This window comes from Hemitrygon akajei, chromosome 3 (assembly GCF_048418815.1).
Source record: "Hemitrygon akajei chromosome 3, sHemAka1.3, whole genome shotgun sequence".
In the NCBI taxonomy this organism is placed as follows: domain Eukaryota; kingdom Metazoa; phylum Chordata; class Chondrichthyes; order Myliobatiformes; family Dasyatidae; genus Hemitrygon; species Hemitrygon akajei.
Window position 1 is genome coordinate 125,354,719 of NC_133126.1, and position 21,045 is coordinate 125,375,763.

At 41.3% G+C, this 21,045-nt stretch overlaps 1 protein-coding gene across 3 annotated transcripts in view; it reads left to right on the top strand.

Annotated features, from left to right (window-relative positions):
* The first annotated feature begins 2,491 nt into the window (after positions 1-2,491).
* Positions 2,492-21,045, top strand: part of amer3 (APC membrane recruitment protein 3) — a 171,857-nt gene continuing 153,303 nt past the window's right edge. Inside the window, exons 1-2 of one of the 3 annotated variants that reach the window (XM_073040800.1) lie at positions 2,492-2,663; positions 15,411-18,541. In XM_073040800.1, coding sequence (XP_072896901.1) covers positions 15,428-18,541 — 3,114 coding nt within the window. In that variant the 5' untranslated portion in view covers positions 2,492-2,663; positions 15,411-15,427. Of the gene's footprint in view, positions 2,664-3,093; positions 3,403-3,493; positions 3,603-15,410; positions 18,542-21,045 lie in introns of those variants that run through there. The other 2 variants (XM_073040799.1, XM_073040801.1) reach the window with 2 other exon arrangements.

A 21,045-nucleotide genomic window follows, 5' to 3' on the forward strand; every position in this document is an offset into this window, starting at 1 on the left:
CCTTCTTAATTGTTCTCTTGCATTTCTTATACTTCATAAGCACCTCATTTGTTCCTTCTTGCCTATGCTGGCTATATATCTCCTTCTTTTTCTTAACCAGGACCTCAATATCTCATGAAATCTAAGGTTCTATTCTTGCCTTTTATTCTGACAAGAACATACAAACTCAGTAATCTTAAATTTTCTGTTTTGAAGGCCTCTCACTTAACAAGCACACCTTTGCCTGAAAACAACTGTCCCAATCAACACCTACCAAATCCTTTCTGAAACCAACAAGATGGCATTTCTCCAATTTAGAATCTCAACTCAAGGAGCTGACCTAATCTTCTCCATAATTATATTGGAACAAACAGCATTATGATCACTAGATGCAAAGAGTTCCCCTACACAAACTTCTGTCACCTGCCCTGTCTCATTCCCTAATGAGAGATCTGGTTTCTCACTCCCTCTAGTTGGGACCTCTATGTATTGATTAAGGAAACTTTCCTGAACACATTTAACAAACTCTATCCCTTTCAACCCTTTTTACAGTATGGGATTTCCAATCAATATGTGGAAAGTTAAAATCATCTACTATCATAACCTACATGAGGAAATCTGCAGATGCTGGAAATTCAAACAACAACACACAAAATGCTGGTGGAACACAGCAGGCCAGGCAGCATCTATAGGGAGAAGCGCTGTCGACCTTCGTCAGGTCTCGGCCCGAAACGTCGACAGCGCTTCTCCCTATAGATGCTGCCTGGCCTGCTGTGTTCCACCAGCATTTTGTGTGTGTTGTTACTATCATAACCTTATGTTTCTTGCAACAGTCTGCAATCACTCTACAAATTTGCTTCCCTAAACCCCACTGACCATTTGGTGGTCTATAATATAATCCCATTAATGTGGTCATCCCTTTCTTATTCCTCAGTTCCATCCATATAGCCGCAGTAGACCAGCTCTCTAGTCTGTCCTGTCTCAACACCACTGTGTCATTTTCCCTGATTAGTAATGCCACGCCTCCTCCTTTAATCCCTCCTGTTCCATCCCATCTGAAAAAACGGAACCCCGGAACATTGAGCTGCCAGTTCTGTCCCTCCTGCAAATGAGTATCACTAATGGCTACAGTGTCATAATTCCATGTACTGGCCTATGCCCACATCTCATCTGCCTTTCCTACAATACTCCTTCATTGAAATATATGCACTTCAAAACATTAGTCCTACCATGTTCAATCTTTTGATTCTTGACTTTGTGTATAGGTTTAAAAGTATCTTTCTCCACAACTACTACACTATCTGCCCTGGTGCTCTGATTATCCCCTTGCAACTTTAGTTTAAAATCCCCCCCCCCCCCCAGGGGAGGCAGCACTAGCAAACCTTATCACAAGGATGGTAGTCTCCTTCCAGTTCAGTTGCAAACTGTCCCACCTGTACAGGGGTAACTGTACCTTCCCAATGATCCAAAAATATGAAGCCCTCCCTCCTGCACCAACTTCTTAGCCACATGTTAAACTGCATTATCTTCCTATTTCTGGCCTCACTAGCACATGGCACGAGTAGGAATCCTGAGATCACAACCCTGAGGGTCTTGTCCTTTAACTTAGCATCTAACTCCCTGAACTCACTTTCCAGGACCTCACCACCCTTCTTACCCATGTGGACCATGACCTCTGGTTGCTCATCCTCCACTTCAGAATACGGTGGGCTCGATCCAAGATATTCCTGACCCTGGCACCCGGGAGGCAATAAACCTTCTGGGAATCTCGTTCTCGTCCACAGAATCCTCTGTCAGTTTCCTTAACCATTGAATCCCCTATCACTATATCTCAACTGTTCGCTCCCCCTTTTCCTTTGTAAGAACATGCATCCTCACCAGTGGTTCCATTATGGATCTGGCTTCTGTTGAATACATAGAAATGAAATATTGTATTTCCACTTCAAATAAGGGAAGGTCCTGCAGGCATTAAATAATTCAAGATGTGGGTATTTCTGAGAAGCCCATCATTTATTGCTTACCTCTAATAGGCCTCGAGAAAGTAGTAGCACGTCACCTTTTGAACCAGTGCAATCAGTCTTATTCACACAAAATGTGGGACGTTCAGTAGTTGAATCCGGAAATATTGAAGGAACATTGATATGTTTCTAAGTCAGGATGATGTGTGACCTGGAGTGAAATCTGTAGTTGTTCTCCTGCTACCTCTGCCTTTGATCTTGGTTGTGGGGACTACGGGTTTGGGAGGGTCTGTTGGAACAGCCAAGGGAGGTAATTGTACCACGCCTTTCAAATGGAACACAGGGCAGTCTGAAGGTAGCCTGTGGTGGAGTTCATTGTTTAGGTAATTTGATGGACTGTCAATCAAGCAATTATTGAGAGACAAGGATCCAGCAACCACGTGAATTTCATACCCATGCACATCAAGGGAATATTATACAGCTTAGGGAGTTCGATATAAACACATTGCCTCGACACTGAATACCCTAACAGCTTAAAGAGGCGGAATGTAGCAGATACACTGTTACAGAACATGCTTGTGGGGTTAATGAGCATCGTACAACGCACAATGGATTTGGTTAAACATTTCTAAAACATCGTCCAGCCGCATAACGGACTGCTAGAGGAGCCACCTGCTTAAGTAATGAGGTCGGTGTGATAGACTGCGTCGGAGTCAATAAATCAAGGTATTGTTTTCTTTTATTGCTGGTATTTAATCAAACGCAGGCGCTTCATTCTGCATACCCCTCTATCCTAAACTGAAGCGTACTTAAAAATTCGTGTGAAATATTTTGCAAAAGTGTTTACCCAGATTCCGTGTCCAGATGTTTCAACGTGAATCTTGTTTGTGCAACTCCCTAGGCACCTCCATTATTTAAATCCAATATAAATATTAATGCAGGAATTGTTACAGCGCGAGCTGTCACGAATTACAATCGATATATATATATATATATATATATATATATATATATATATATATATTTAAGTATGCTACACTCTTAGCAAACAGTGATTAATAATTTAACTGTTCCCGAATTGTGCACATATGAGATTTTTCAGCATTTTATTTGAATTCCTCAAAATATGGGCGAGGCAGTTGTAGTTTCTGGCGGAGGAGGGTTGCTTGTACACATGGCAACGTTGTGGAGGGTTATTATTGTAATCTGAGGGTTCATTCTGGTTTTAATCTCACCATTGATCCATCCAGTCCCGTTGAATTTATTGGTTCCTCCCGGGTAACGTTTTCCGTCGCGAAGATTTTCCTCCAAGTACTAGATACATTTATGTCTGCGCGGAGGCGTTTGCATCGTGTTGGTACGTAGACCGGGGATGATTGCAATGAATGGCAGAGCAAGCTGAAAGGCTAATCGAGCGCTGAGGCTTCTCAGACTTGGACTATTCAGCCAACCCAGCGTGTTACAGGTATGATGGCTTCTTGTGGATCAGGGCGAATACCGAGAGAAGCGCGGAGCGTCTGAAGCAGGGAGCTCTCTAATAATAATAACAGCCCGGAATCTTTAAGCAAGGAGATTTTAAGGAGCACAGCAAATCTCATCGTTCAGCAGCGCGACACGACAGGTAGCATGGGTCAGGACGGTTAAAAGGCAGATAGGGTTGTTCAGGTATGTGCTACCCGCCAATCACTTTCCAGCTAAATATCTTGGTTAAGAGACACAGGCAAGACAATGTCATTGTCAGGGACATGGTAACTGGAGTGTACCAGGGTGTAATTCTCCCCACGATTAACAGCTTGCCGCCGGGGAGATCAGTTGGACACGGTAAAGAAAGGCTTGAATATTTGGGTAGATTGCTGATTAGCTCTGCTCCCGGGCTCGCTGACTATTGATTCGATTTTCGTTGCTCAGCCCTCGATCAGAGAGCGTTGTCACACGGCAATGGTGAGCAGCAGCCCGGAGCAGGAACTGGCCTCGGTGCTGAAAATGGCCAGCGCAGCTAGTGCAGCCGAGGGCTAAGGTTTGATTTGCTACGGCGGGGAAACCATTTTCCGTGCATATGTTCCTGCCACCAACGATATACAGCGCTTATGAAAGGGCATTTCATTGCGGAAATGGCTGCATGTTCTTTTTCCACTTTAAAGCATACCTGTAATATCGGAAAAAGCATAGAGTATGGTTCACGCCCAACTCACATTTATTTGAAGCAAGGATTTCCTTGATGAATAACGGGAACTTTGGGAAATCATTCAGCAGGTACAAAATCTGTTGGTTCATTGGCGGATTTCGTAACGCAACCTACGTTAAAAAATGCGCAACGGAATATTGAAAGCAAACTAATTCCAAGCAGCCAATAAATAAATTATAATAAATACATCACTTTCTTTACAAGAGTTACACCATTAGCTGTAGATATGGTGCAGTGACCACGCGTTGTTCTTTGGCCCTGAATTTATTATAGCGCCATTGTTTGAAAACATGTGCATGGCAATTTGCTGCCCATTTTAAAAAAAACAAATCTCAGCCCCTTCACCTTACGGGCAACATGCTTCGACACAGTAAACCAGCTGCAATACAATGCAAGCGAGGAAATATCAACACATTTTTCTCTAATATACAATTAAAACCGGACATACCCATTTTCAGCTGGGCGATTTTCTGTCCATGCCAATTATTTTGGGCAAGTCTCATGCACTCTCTATTCGCATCAATTTTGTATCCATTTCAGTGTTGTATCCTCTCCAGGGCGAGGTGCACCAGAATGTTTAATATTGTCATTGTCTTCACCAACAACTTGTTTTTTTTTAATATGCCTGGATTAAATCGATATTTAATGCACACACTTAGTATGAGTATACATATAATCTCAAAGCGGACTTGATAAAATACTGTTTCAAAAGGAGGGAAATAAAAACAATACTTTTGGCATAGTGCTCTTCAGTGATAAGGCTTTGTTTGATACTCAATGTATTTTAGTGTTGTATTTTATCATGGACCAAACTGGAGATTTTCTTAATTTAACACTGGAGAGGCAAATATTGATCACATGCTTATTCTTTGTTCTATTCTGATTTAATAATTGCACTTGTATTTGTGCAGGCATTTGAAGTGGGGCATCTCAAACAGGAATAAAAGAAGTAAGGAAGTCCTGCAGCACTTAATTCTGAATACATGAGTATATGGAGCCTCAGAGCTAAAAGTGATGTAGTGATGCTTGTCTCATTATAGGATAAATGTGGAAGTAAGCAAGGGTGCAGAGGGGATTTACCAGGAGGATGCCTGGATTAGAAAGCATACCTTATGTGGAGAGGTTGAGCGAGCTAGGGTTTTTCTCTTTGGAGAGGGGGAGGAGGATTAGAGGTGACTTGGTAGAGGTGCACAAGATGATAAGAGGCATCGTTGGAATGGACAGCCAGAAACTTTTTTTCCCCAGGGCGTAAATGATTAATTTAGTCTTCTTTCCTCTGTCTCCGCTGCATCAGTTCTCAGGATGATGCTTTTTGTTCCAGAACTAATAAGATGTCCTCCTTCTTCAAAAAAAAAGGGGCTTTCCTTCCTCCACCATCAACACAGTCCACATTTCGCATTTTGCACACATCTGCACTCACTCCATACTCCCACCACCCAACCAGGGATAAGGTTCCTTTTGTCCTCACCTACCACCCCACCAGTCTCCGAGTCCAGCACATAATTCTCTGTAACTTCCACCATCTCCAATGGCCATGCACATCTTTCCCTCTCCTGACTTTCCACAGGAATCGCTCCCTACGCAACTCCCTTGTGCCTCCGCATTGATCTCCCTCCTGGCACTTATCCTTGCAAGCGGAACAAGTGCCACAACTGCCCGCACACCACCCTCCTCACTACCATTTGGGATCCCAAACAGTCCTTCCAGGTGAGGTGACACTTGTGAGTCTTTTGGAGTCAGCTACTGTGTCTAGTGCTCCCGTTGTGGCCTCCTGTATATCGGTGAGACCCAACATAGATTGGGAGACCGCTTCACCAAGCAACTACGTTCCATCTACCAGAAAAAGCAGGATCTCCTGGTGGCCTCCCATTTTAATTCTGCTTCCCATTCCAATTCCGACACGTCAGTCCTTGGCCTCCTCTACTGCTACAATGATGCCACACTCAGGTTGGTGGAGAAACACCTTGTATTCCATTTAGGTGGCCACCAACCTGATGGCAAAAAACATAGATTTCTCGAATTTCTGGTAATTGCCTCCCCTCTCTTTCACCATTCCCCATTCCCATTTCCCTCTCATGTTATCGCCTTACCTGCCCACCACCTCCCTCTGGTGCTCCTTCCCCTTCCCTTTATTCAATGGCCTTCTGACCACTCCAATCAGATTCCCCTTTCTCTAGCCCTTTATCTCTTTCATCAATCAACTTCCCAATACTGCACCTCTCCCCCTCTCCTGGTTTCACCTGTCTTCTGCTACCTTGTACTGCTTATTTCCCCCTCCCCACCTTCTTACTCTGACTTCTCATCTTTTCTCTCCAATCCCGATCAAAGGTCTCAGCCCAAAACGTTGACAGCTTACTCTTTTCCATGGGAGCTGTCTGGCATGCAGAATTCCTCCAGCGTCTTGTGTGTCTTGCTTGGATTGCCAGCACCTGTAGATTCTTCTCTTGTTTGTAAAGTTATGACATTCCCTCCTTGTTAAGACTCTGATCTATTTTGGAGATGGCCAACAGGGCCAGACATAGTTTCCAGTGGGTTTTTTTCAGAAATGCTTGGACCTACTTGTATTGATCATAGACTGCACATGTTCCCAAATAACATCTGTGTATTTAAACCCTGCTCTCCTGTACTTTACTTTGCTGGGTCTTGAAGTGTGACCTTGTAAGTAGCAAGAGCCTCTGGTGGTTTTATTTTTTGTCTCTTTTGTGTGTGTTTTTGATGTCTTCTTACTACCTGCCATTCCAGGATTTTATCTGTGCATCAAGATCTTGGATTATTGAATTTGTGTTTGGATTACTGCATTTTTGATTTTGACTGGTTGTGTATTTTTGTCCATCTTGGCTAAAAGAAAATGAAACTTGTTTTTAAATCTGCACATCAACTCCTGTCTGCATCATGGTTTCTGCAATTGGGTTCATTCAGTCCTCAGTGGTACAGTGATAGAGTGCTCAACTTTCAGCACAGTGATACACACAAAATGCTGGAGGAACTCAGCATGCCAGGCAGCATCACCATTAGAAACTGCCCATGAGTTCCTCCAGCATTTTGTGTGTATTACTTTGATTTCTAGATTCTGCAGACCTTCTCTTGTTTGTGTTTCAACCCAATGACTTGAGTTTGATTTCCCTTCCACTCTTTATGTTCCTTCCCATGTTGCCTGAAATCTGAACCAGCAGTGTTGACCTACCAATCCTGCCAATGTTAAACCCATTTTTCAGTAGTAACTACAGCAACAAATTCCCGCATTTCTTTCTGCACCATCATAAGCACAAAACCTAAAACATCGAAGAGTGCAGCACAATATAGGCCTTTGCAACACAATGTTGTGCAGATCTTTAACCCTACTGGAAGATTGATCCAGTCCTTTTCTCCTACATAGCCCTCCATTTTCCTATCATCCATGTGCCTACCTAAGAGTCTCTTAAATATACCTGATATACCTCCCTCCACCACCACCCCGGCAGTGCATTCCATGGACCTACAACTCTGTGTGTAAAAAAAAAACTGCCTCTGAGAACCATTCATCCCAACACCTTAAAATGAAGCGGAGATAGAGGAATTGAGAGAAGGGGATGGCATTTTTATAACTTTAGTCCAAAAAGCCACTACAATGTGGGCTGACAAATCAACCAGTAAGGCAATATGTAGTATTTCAAGTATTAATTCAGGTCTCTTTTAAAGGTCATGTGAGTTGAACTGATGAACAAAAGGGAGGCAATCATATTGCTGGAAACAGGCTTTTAGTTCTCCTAAAGTTCAAGGAAAGATAGAAGACAAATATGTGGACAACAACAAGACAGTAACTGAAAAGTGCCTTAAAAATTGTACAGAAAACATCAGAATTCTGGAAACTCAATATTTTTCAAATCAACAGCAAGCAAACCAAACAAGCAAAGTGCTTTGCGGAGATGAACATCAGAAACATAGAAAGGTTGGGAGAGTGTCTTGGAGGGAATGATTATAATTTGATTAGATTTAGCATGATCAGAGAAAAGAAGAGTTCTAATTTGGGATAATATAAAATTTACTGAGCCAAGATATGATTTACCAAATGTTCACTGGTGGACTAGAACCATTTACTTTGGGGTCAGTCAAAGTTAGAGCAATGGATAGCTTTAAAAGAGATGGTAGTTCCCAAAGAGAAAAGTTTGAATTTCCCACATCTAATGAAAGTTCAAAGTACAAAGTATATATATGTTACCAAATACTACCTTGAGGTTCATTTTCTTGCAGGTTTTTACAGGAAAAAGGAACTACAATAGAATTTACAAAAATAAATACATAAATAGACAAAGAATGACAAACAACCCAAATGCAAAAGAAGACAAACTGTGCAAATAAAAAAAAATAACACTGAGAACATCAGAATCAGAATCAGAATCAGAATCAGACTTTAATTGCCAAGTACCTATGCACATACAAGGAATTTACTTCCGGCAGATGTTGTCTCTCTGCTCATAACAATAATAATGATAAATATAAATGAAAATATAGATTATACATACAGGTAGTGCAATCCAAGTAATAGCCGACAGTTAACCAGCAGTTAACTGTTCAGCAAAGTGACCGCAGTAGGGAAAAAACTTCTCCAGTGCCAATTAGTCTTAGTCTGGAGGGATCTGAAGCACCTACCAGACGGAAGCAGATCAAACAGTCCGTGCGCAGGATGGGAGGAGTCCTTTATGATGTTCCCCGCCCTCTTCTTCAACCTGGAAGAGTACAGGTCCATAATAGAGGGCAGGGAGGCTCCAATAATGCGCTCGGCAGTCCTCACTGTGCGCTGTAGTCTGGTTCTATCCTGCTTGGTGGCGGCTCCAAACCACACAATGATGGAGGTGCACAGGACAGACTCAATGACTGCAGTGTAGAACTGCAGCAGCAATTCCTGAGGCAGACCGTATTTCCTCAAGAGCCGCAGGAAATACATCTGCTGCTGGGCCTTCTTCAGGATGGAGCTGATGTTCTGCTCCCACTTCAGATCCTGAGAGATGGTGGTTCCCAGGAACCTGAAGTTCTCCACGGTGGACACAGGGCTGCTGAGGACTGTGAGGGGAGACATAGCAGGGGGATGTCTCCTGAAATCCACTATCATCTCCTTTGTCTTGAGCGTGTTCAGCTCCAGATTGTTCCGACTGCACCAGAGCGCCAGTTGGTCCACCTGCTGTCGATATGCAGACTCATCACTATTCTGGATGAGTCCGATGACGGTAGTGTCGTCTGCAAACTTCAAAAGCTTCACATAGGGGTTGGAGGAGGTGCAGTCATTGGTGTAGAGGGAGAACAGCAGTGGAGAGAGGACACACCCCTGGGGGGCGCCGGTGTTGGTGATTCGAATATCCGAGGTGACCTGTGCCATCCTTACCTGCTGACTTCTGTTAGTCAGGAAGCTGTAAATCCAGTCGCAGAGGTCAGGTGGCACAGTAAGGTGAGACAATTTGGAGCAGAGGGTATGAGGGACGATGGTGTTAAACGCCAAACTGAAATCCACAAACAGCATCCGAGCATAGGTCCCAGGACGATCCAGATGTTGCAGGATATAGTACAGTCCCAGGTTGACTGCATCGTCTACTGACCTATTTGCCTGGTAGGCAAACTGCAGGGGATCCAGCAGGCTGCTGGTGAGGGTCTTCAGGTGGTTCAACACCAAGCGTTCAAAGGATTTCATGACTACAGATGTCAGTGCGACAGGTCTGTAGTCGTTCAGTCCTGTGATGGTGGGTTTCTTGGGGACCGGGATGATGGTAGAGCGCTTGAAGCAAGTCAGAACCTCACTCAGCTCCAGAGATCTGTTAAAGAGCTGAGTGAAGATGGGAGCCAGCTGATCAGCACAGGCTCGTAGACAGGAGGGGGAGACCCCATCTGGGCCTGGAGATTTTCGGGTCTTAAGTCGCTGGAACAGTCGACATACTTCTCCTTCGCTGATTCTAAGCTGTGATCCAGAGGGGCTGGGCAGAGATGGTGGGGAGGTGATTGCAGTGATTGGGGGATGAGTGCCAGTGAGTGATGGTCGAGGGAAGGCAGGAAGAGAGACCGAAGAGGGGGGAGGGACAGGTGTAAGATGGACCCTCTCAAATCTACAGTAAAAGGTATTAAGGTCGTCAGCCAAAGCTTTGTTAACCTCAGCGGGGGGGGGGGGGGCAGGGCATCTCCTGTAGCCAGTGACCTCCTGCAGGCCTCTCCACACCGACAATGAGTCGTTAGCTGAGAAATTATTCCTCAACTTTTTGGAATAGAACCGCTTGGCCACTCTGATTTCTCTGGTCAGTGCATTTCTGGCCAGCCTGTACAGGGCCCTATTCCCACTCCTGTGGGCGTCCTCCTTAGCTTGGCAAAGATGTCTGAGTTTGGGGGTAAACCATGGCTTATTGTTGGCGAAGGTCCGGAAAGTTTTTGTGGGTACACATGCATCCTCACAAAAACTGATGTAGGATGTCACAGTATCTGTCAGTTCAAGTATATTGGTGGCTGCAGCTTCAAAGACACCCCAGTCAGTGGTGTCAAAACAGTCCTGAAGTTGCTGTTTCGCCTCACTGGTCCATTTCTTCACTGTCCTCACCACAGGCTTAGCAGATTTAAGTCTCTGCCTATAGGCTGGGATGAGGTAGATCAGACAGTGGTCAGAGAGTCCTAAGGCTGCACGGGGAATAGAATGGTAAGCATTATTTAGGATAGTATAACAGTGGTCCAGAGTGTTACTGTCCCTGGTGGGGCAGTTAACATGTTGTCTGTATTTCGGGAGTTCGTAATTCAGTTTAGCTCTGTTGAAATCTCCTAGGATGATCAACAGCGAATCTGTGTGTTCCCGTTCTAAACGCATAATATGATCAGCCAGCCGCCGAACGGCCTCGCTCACGTTGGCCTGAGGTGGAACATAAACACCGACAAGGATAAATGAGGAAAACTCTCGCGGGGAATAGAAAGGCTTACAGTTCAGAACGAGAAACTCCAGGTTCGGGTCGCAGTGTCTGTGAAGAACCTTAACGTCAGTGCACCAGCCTTCATGGATGTAAAAGCAGATTCCACCACCCCTTGATTTCCCCAATAACTCCATGACGTGGTCCGCTCGCAGCAGCTGGTAGCCGGGGATGTGCAGACCTCCGTCCGGAACGGAATCACCGAGCCACGTTTCAGTGAAACAAAGAGCCGCAGAATTCGCAAAGTCTCTGCTGGTTCTGGTCAGAAGAAGCAGCTCGTCCATCTTATTAGGAAGGTTGTAAACAGCCCTTGAAAGTGAGTCTGTAGTTTATGGAATCCGTTCAGAGTAGTGGTGATTGAAGTTATCCAGGAACTTGATGCTTGTTAGGTAATAACTGCTCTTGAACCTGGTGGTATGGGACCTAATGCTTCTATACTTCCTGCCTGACAGTATTAATGAAAAAAAGAGATTGTGGGGGTCTTTGATGATGGATGTTGCCTTCCTGTAGCAGTGCTCCATGTAAATGTACTCAATGGTGGGGGAAATCTCTAGCTGTGTCCTCCACTTTCTGTAGCCTTTTCTATTCCTGGGCATTTGTGATTCTATTCCCATCTGTGATGCACCTAGGATACTCTTCGCTGTGCATCTGTAGAAGTCTTTAGTCTGTGAAAGTTGAAGAATATATGGAATAGAATAGGTAAATATTGGTTATGACTATAAACAAGAGATTAACTTTGCAAAATGGGGCATAGAGGTATGAAAAGTTCAGGGATAAAATTTAACTGTCAATTAAGAAGGCAAAGATGGCATATGAAAGTATGTAACAGGTGCTACATACATCAAGTCTTAATGCAAATTGCAAGCAGTAATCAGTCAGAAGGTAACAGGGCAGCTTTGCAAGCAGACAGCACTGTCTATAGAGCACAGGCTGCTAGTCCACAGCAGTGGCTGGCTGCTCAAGAGACAAGTTTGTGAAGTGAAATAACCTTGAGATGTTCTTGTTTACATCAGCCAAGTGTAAATCAATGGGGTTATGATAAAAGCCATTGTTCCGAAAATCCTACCAAAGGGAATGGATTCAGCTTAGTACATCACGGGTAAAACCCTTCCATCCATTGAGCACATCAACATGAAATGCTGTTGTAGAAAAGCAACATTCATCACCAAAGATCCTCACCACCCAGGACATGCTCTTTTCTCACTGCTGCCATCAGGTAGAAGGTACAAGAGCCTCAGGACTCCCACCACCAGGTTACTACCCCACAACCATCAGGCTCTTGAACAAAAGGGGATAGCTACAGTCACTTGCCCATCCATTGAGATGTTCCCACAACTAATGATCTCACTTTAAGGATTCCTTATCTTGTTATCTCATGATCTCAATATTTATTACTATTTATTTAAATCTGCATTTGCACAGTTTGCTGTCTTCTGCACTCTGGTTGATCTTTAACTGATCCTGTTATAATTACTATGATATAGATTTGCTGAGTATGCCCAGAGGGAAATGATACTCAGGGTTGTTTGGTACTTATATGTACTTTGACAATAAAATTTACTTTGAACTTTGATCTTTGAACTTTTCTCTGTATTCAGGAGCTTTCAGACCATCTATGTGAATTACTTTGTCCCAGCAAAGATATTTAAAGGAGTCTCCAACTGTAGATATGTAACTCAAAGGAAGCAATTTCAGACTCGAGATTTTGAAATAAATTATGCCTTGGTAACTATTGAAATTGTATTGAATCACCTGCGGTTACTTTTCATCTTAAAAATGTGATTTATGTTGAGTTTGGAAGACTCTACCAAGAGGGTGTCCAGGAGAATGTCTGCTTGTTGTGAAGACTAAAGACTTCTGCTTAACCAGCTTCATTGCCGCTCCATAACTAAGATCACAGTCACAACAGGAAGTATTTGAAGAATTATTAAATGATATACAAAGAGAGATGTCTTAAGTGGTCTAGCATCTAAGATTAGTTAAATCATCAGGCTGGAGTAAACTCTATTCCTGGGCCTTGAAGAAAAGACAAAGGCTCTTCTAATTATCTTCCAGATCTCTTTGGATTTAGGTGTGGTGTTGATGGAGAACTGAAAGAAGGTTAACATATTTTTTTTAAGAGTAAGGAACAGACCATGTAATTGTAGGCCAGTCACCCAAATTATTGAAATTATTACGACTGACAGTCTGGAGGAATTGAGTAATTAGAGACAGTTACTGTAGTTTTGTTAAGGGAAGGCTGTGTTGGACAACGAGTGAATATTTTGTTTGTGGTGGTGTCAGAAAGGGTTAGCAATATAGTGAATTTGATGCAAACTATATGGACTTTAGCAAAGATTGCCCAGGAAAGTGAAAGACAAGGATTTGAAGGAAAAGTAACAAATCAAGTTCAGTGGTAGTTTACTGGGAGAAACCATGATCAATGTAGTGATAGATAGGCATTTTAATGGCTGTAAGTGTGTGAATAGTAATTTTTTGTAATATATATTGTTGACTTGAACTTAATTGTAGGACCATGATTTTGAATTTTACTGATGATTTCAAAATTATTAGTGTTGTCGGTGGTGTGGAAAAAAAGTTCTAGACAGAAGAGAAATATTAGAAGTATCTGCATAATCAAAAAGTGGTAAATGGAATTCCTTCGAAAGAAGTGCAAGGTATTGTCTTTTTAGGTAAACAGTCTGAAAATGTACAGAAAGGTCTTAGATACATATGATACAAAGGTCTATATACATATTCACAGATTCTTTTTGACGATATTCCATGTTCCTTTCAGCCACTTTATTTCTCCGTTGTCAGTGTGGAGTATTACATTGAACTAACACAAAAGGAAGAGGAAAAATGGCAAATCTATATTAGTTTATAAAACTTCCTGGTTTTGAAAAAAAAATGCTACAAGTGATGAAGTTCTCTTCTGCTTCAAAACTGGATGTGATTATTTAATTAATTATGTGCTTTTGCAGCAGACTTGTGATCTTTGCTCAATACATCATTTAGTTTCATCTTACGTATAAGACTTTTATAGCCCCTTTAATCACTGTTCTTCTATTTCTGCTAAGTTAGCTCACTTCACAACCATCCCATTCTTCACACTCAGAATAACAGGCTGCTCATGTCAGAACCCTATCACCTTTTGTCTGCGGCAAGGGGTAATTGTTTACTTCTCTCATAATAGGACCCCCCTATCAGCATCACTTTGAAAATTCTGCCCCAATTCTCCTGACGGCCTTATGAGCTATAATGCCTGGGTCTACATTTCCCTTCTGGTTCAGCATTTTAATCATCCCTTGCATGAAGGTTTATTATTTTCTAATCTCCCTTTTAACTTCTTTTGCAATTATTTAAAAACTGTATTCTCTCATTATCATCTTGCTAACTAGTGAAGGCAATGCCTCATTATTTATTCATGGCTCTTCATCACACTGACGGCATCATTCGATTACACGGAAATTTCAGGGGCCTATAAATCATAGACTTCAGACAATGCTACAACACAACTGCTTGTCTAAATGTAGGCATTCTACACTGATATCTTTAATTCCATTGCAATAGTAATGATTAATGTACAGCAAAATACTTCTATTAAATCAATGCTAATTTTTAAAAATTTCTTCGGTAATTTGCTTGCCTATTGCATTTCTGTTTAATTCTAACAATTCTTCCATTCTTAATTAATAGTAATATCATTTATACATAATGAGAAAAACTGTTATGACCTACGTTGCATTTTGTATTACTATACGCATTTCTGGTGCATGAGTTAAATTCATATTATACAATAAGCTTTTCCTAATTATGAAACATAGGACTTGTGCTGTTTCAATGCATTTTCTAAACCTCATGAGCTCACAGCATTAGCCTGCCTATAATTTGGCACAGATTGACAACCTCACTGAGATGGTTGGCATGAGAACTGAATAGGGCATTTCTGTTCTACGAAAACATACCCTGAGGGCGGCATCAAAATATTGTTGATATGGAGAAGCATGTGTTTTATCCTATCGTATCCTAAGGCATTGATAGAAGTGTTTGATGTTGACAGATCAGTATTGAGACAATTCTAATTATGAATAGGATCAACAAAATTTTTCTTATGCGCATTTTTAGGATAAATTTTACACCTTTTTAGTTTGGTGGTTAACGTTAGAAAGGACATTTTTACACATACATTACTCATTTGCAGACCAAAACTTGCACTTTTTAATTTTAGAGCTGAAGATGGAAAATACTTCTTTCCTCAACTCTGCTTCCCAATTTACTGATTGCATTGACTGATTAGTATGTTTATTTCCTCATGCAAGTATAAAGTTAAATACAGTATGTCAGTATGAAATGTGAAGGGAACAGATACAAATAATGCATTTCTCTTCCAAGCAGAGATTCTATCACCCACAATGATGGATTCAAGAAGAACAAGAAACTTTCGGAAGTATAGCCTGCAACAGGCTGTTAAGAATGCAGAGACCTTTATTGATATTGATTTTGAGAGAAAATCAGTTAATAAGTATTCAATTACCGGTGGAGGAAGCTGCATAGATGAAAAAGTGAAAAAATTGTTTTTACGAACAGGGCAAGCTCGGAGTGTTACAAGTGCTTTTGGACAAGCAGACAAAGGAGAGGATCACTTTGGGCTTTTGAATGTGCAGAGATCTGTACGAAAAAGCAAGACTCATGACTGTGTTGTATCCATGGCACAAGAAGGTGATTATGTCCAAGAGAATGAGCCCCAAGAATATAAGACAATGACATCAGCTGAGAAAAACAAAGACAGGATTATTAATGCTATAAATTTCTCAGAAATTGCTGTGCCCACAGGGCCTTTTGTTATGAATAGATTATGTGAAAGCAGGGTCAATACCCAATCTAAATATTCAGTAGTTGAGCTTCCAAGTCCTTCCTCACAATCACTTCCACCTTTCACAAAATGTATTACAAATAGACGGCTTTCACTCAGGAAGCCCAAAAGAGGCTTCAGAGGCCTGTTTACAATAAGGAAAAATAGACAGGAGAAAGTACTATTAAGACCGAAGGACAACAAACAAGATTCCAAAACTTTCAGTTGTAAAGTGGCATTAAGAGCTAATAAAAATATATCCAGAAGTTCAAAGATTTTAACTCATGCTGGTGATTCTTTAGCACAATACTTTACTGATAGTGACCCACCCTCAGACTCATCCCTTGAATGTAGTAGCACTCTCTGTGAAGATGTGGCTTCTTTGAAGAGCTTTGATTCCCTCACAGGTTGTGGGGAAATCTTTGCTGATGATGAAAACACTGATCAGCTGGAGGCAGGTCACAATTTTAAAAACGCAACGGAAAAATGTGAAGACAAACAGACTCCTTCAGGCGAATCTTTCCAAGGTGGAGGAGAACAGCTTGCATCACCAGGACAATCAGACAACATGGAGCTAAATGGATTTTGGAAAAATATGAGCAACTCTAACGCAGCAAGTGAAATAATTCAGGAACCCACCATAAGTGAAGAATCCAAACGCTGCTTAGGACTAAATGCTGGGATTGAACAGTTAGCTCTTTCACCTTTAGAATTTCAAAAAATCACTGAGAAAGAAGATATTGAGGAAAATGAAAAAAATGTAGATGCTTACGTAGAGTTGGGAACACCGCAGAGTGACCATCAGGAATCCACATCAACCAGTGATGAAGGGTACTATGATTCATTTTCTCCTGGGCAGGAAGAGGATGAAAGCAAACGTTCGCAAAGTCCACGTGTAAGTAGACAATTTCCCAGGGACAGCTATAGTGGTGATGCCCTGTATGAGCTTTTCAATGATCCAGAAGAGCCTAGGATGAGTCCTATCTCAGACGAAGAAGGGTCCTCAATGCGGAATATTGTGGCTCAACCCCAAACTCCATTGTCTATGTATAGTTTTTACGTAGGAGCTGAAGAAAACATGGCTTCATCTCCCACCGTGGATATAAACTGTCACGAGTTTTTCCAAGGCAGTTGGAAAGGTAAAGAATGCTTACTAAAACTCTGTGATACTGAACTTTCTTTGGCAATGGGTCTCGTAAACTGGCTTAGGCAAAAGACAGAAACAAGCGAGTTTGGTTTGAACATTCCAAATAACACTGAGCATCATAACCAAACAAGGGCAGAGATAATCAGTTTAACAAATATACCTGCTGGCCATTCTGCCTCCTGCACTGATAGAACTGCAAAGGAGAGTGAGGATAACATTCCAGCCAAAGCCATGTCAATGATACAGAACAGAAAACTGGAAAATAGAACAAATCTTTCTCAACAAAACAGAACATCCCCAGTTGAATCATCCATGGATTTAATGCCCAGAGCTGATGATCCTGGACTCTCAGAGAGTAATCACAGTTTTGCAAGCAAGGTCACTTTATTAAAGAAGGATATGTTTCTGGCATCTGCCCCTCAAAGGGAGTTTAGCAAGACATTGGAAACAGTAAAAGAGAATGCAGCCATATTGGAGCCTATGATCATTGTGAAAATCAGTAAAGCTCTCCTTTGTCCAAACTGTCGGAAATCAGTGGAGTCCAACCTTCCTGAAGTGATACTGTGCTCTTCTTGCTTTGCTGTTGTCGGGAAATGCAGCATATCTGATGTGTTGAGCAGTTATGATAAAAAAGATCATCATTCAGGACCAAAGCAGAATCAGCAGTGTTACTGCAACAATCCAAGGCTGCAAGAGGCAGATCATTACGTGTCTCAGTTACTGGAGGACAGTATTAGACATGTGGCATCCTTAAAAACGAATACTGGTGAGTCTAGGCAGTTCTGTAAGGAAGCTACTATAGAGGACTGCCTATTTGTTCTTGCCTTGCAAGCTAATCACCATTACAAAGAATGCAAAAACACTGGACTTGCCGAAAACAATGGAACAGCAAAGAAATCAACTAAAGACCAAAATAATTGCACAATGGGCAGCAGTAAGAAAACAAAGGAAAACGTTTCCGCACAAAGTCCTCAATTTACTGGAATGGAATCGTTTCATGAAATTGTTGAAGAACTGACCAGCTCAGGTACTTCACAGTCCATGTCCTTGATTAGAACAGCCAAAGAGAAACCTGATTTAAAGAGATCAAGCCACTACTGCAGTACCATTGTTTTCAGTGAAAATGCATGGCCTCTCGGTTTGGAGGTGCCCAATCAGTCTGATGAATTACAACATGAAGTAATTTCCAGTGGAAACACCAAAGCCACATGTTACAAGGGGAATGTGCACAGCATAAATGTAAATGAAAATGCTTATTCATCTTCTCAACCTTCCTGCTTGCCTCTTTCAAAATCAGTCTGCTCGGGTCTCCAAAGTTGTTCTTACCAAATGGAAAACTCCAAAAGTTGTAGGAAGTCTTCGTCTCATCAAGGCAGTTTGTGTTTCACCTCGTCTCTCAGCTCCCCTTCTCTTCCCTCAGCTTCCAGAGACAAGACACTTTCACTGCAGAGTATATGTAGCCATATCCCAACTCAAGAAGATTGTAGTTGCAAAGAGAGAGGAAAATCTGAGAAAATAAAACCATAAGTAAGTAACGATGTATTCACTTGATATTCTATTTGGAAAGATGGTGCCTTTACTTAATTTAGGCAACAATAAGGACAATTGCAAGGAAGTAAGCAGAATAGATGAGAATCAGACTGAATGTAAAAATGGATATATTAGTACAAATATTAGCTGAAAATTGTCCTGTTCTTTGATTTAAATCAATTTAAAGGGAATTTGGAGTGCATTAAGAGCCTGGCAATTAAAGTGTCAGTGGTGTAATCTCAGATCTGTGATAAGTAATACTAAAATAGTTTAATTAAGTATATTCAATTAACTGATTAAGATCACGGTATGATTTGCTAATTTCAAATTCCTGGAATGAACTAGTATGTTAGGTATAGATGCCCCACAGCAGGGTTTCTCCAGGTGCAAGCCACTAGTTACCTCTCACAATTTGCTTTGTGCTAACTTCTGAACAAGGCTGGCATTTTCTCTTTGGGCAAGTAGCATAGGAACAGAAGTACACGCAGGATATCATGTGTGTATGACAAGAGTAATTGCTGTCTGCTATATAATTCAAGTTCTCCTCATATTGCCAAGCCAGCCCTTACTAGAATCACTTAAGGACAATTACCGCAGAGAAGGTGTGTGTGCAATCTTCTGCTATGCATGATTATTTGTTGGGATTTAAGAACAAAACATCAGGGGGAATTTTTGGTAGAAATTTAATTTAAAAATTTTTGGGAATGGTCTTGCCATCATGAAGAATTTCAAAAAGCATCAAGAAAATTGAGAAAGCAGTTCCAATCTAACAAAGAACTGGCTTTATATGATGAAAAGAAGTTGAGATTTCTGAGTCACATTAAAAACCTGCCAAGGCGGTCCATTTGATATAATAGAGTTCCTGAAAGTAAATTTCCTGAAAATTAGTAGATTATGAATAGATTATCTCACTATAAATTTGGATCTCATCCACTTCCTGACCCAGGCATTGATATATCAAAATACAATGGCTTTTTTTTGTTAACTGCATTTCCATTCTAACCCTCTCCTCTCAGCTCAGAAAGACCTATAATTCAAAAGCTGCTGTGCTAAACACAGAGAGAAGAAATTGGTTGGACAAAGTCCATTATTTTCACAGTTTCCACAGTACTTACATAGACTATACATTTGAGCTGTGTGTAGCTAAAATGTGAATATTTCATTGATACATCTCATAAAATAATTAAATATAATTTTCAAAGTTGCTTAATTTGCTATTTATATTTATGTCCCCAAATTAAGAATTTCTAATAATGTTATCAATTTATTAGTGTTGTAAATGAAATATCAAGCAATGGTTAATTTCTCACTGCCTGAGCTCTCAGTTACAATTGTAACCATAACCTGCTTACTATTCAAATGATCTTACTCTGCCATATTATGAACTTCGTCTGAAGCAGAGTTTCATTAGAAGATTATGAGAAAGTCCAATTATTTTAATAAGGATGACATTTGTAGACAAATGTGTGAATAGAGTAATTTGCATTAGACCATTTCAATTACCCATACAGTATAGTATAATCTGATAAACTGAAAATGCTTGTGATGTGAATGAAGGGAGTGCTTTGCACGACGCTCCAGATTGTTTCCTCAAATCATTTGGCTATTCTCCAATAATAAAGGAACTATGTCTTAAATGCTAGTTTCATTTGGCCTGCTGCAATCTACCTAGGTTTTGGATGGATACTTGGGGTTCTGGCATTAGGGTGGAAATTGTACCTCCCTGCAGACTGATCACAAAGCTTGGAAAATCCAAATCCGCTGTATGGACTCCAAAGGAAGTGCATGCTTCCACATATTTTCCGGCACCGAGGCTGGGGAATTTGCTTGCTGAGCCTGTTCCAGCTATCCTAGCCAAGTCTAGTGAACCCAGAAACAGCTGCCAGTATAAGAGCAAAATATTTTCCTTTATTTGATTTATGTGCTCCAGTCTTTAAATGTTTCGCAGCAATTAGTTGTTGTAATTATTCAAATTTCTTTTAATGATTTTTTTTTAAACCTTAAAACCTTAATTTCTTTTCAGTCTCTTTGATGAGGTTGACAGTTGGTGAGGCTGGGGCTGGACTTTAACAAGGTCGTAAAACAAAACTGCAGGTATTGCCCTGGTTGGGGAGGCGCTGCACCCTGTTGACCTCGCCAATCAGCTGGGAGCCAGCCTCCCAGCAGAATATTGTACCCGGTGATCTCCAAGACAGGAGGCTGCAGTGACAAGGTTACTGGTAAGCTCAAATGGCCTGCTGTCTCATAAGGGATGGCATATGCTAGACCACAAGCTCAGGGAACATTAACCAAGAAAATAACTTTTTTTTAATTGTATGAATAATAAATGGACAAATGTCAAGGAAAGTATACATGACTGAAAAATATGTTCCATTGAATTTAAAAAGTGACTGTTTTATACTCGAGGTATCTGATGCCGAATTAGACACTGATTTAGTCATCAGTTACTGTTACACGGTATCATTCCATATTTAATGATTCCAGATATTTGATTTTTCTAT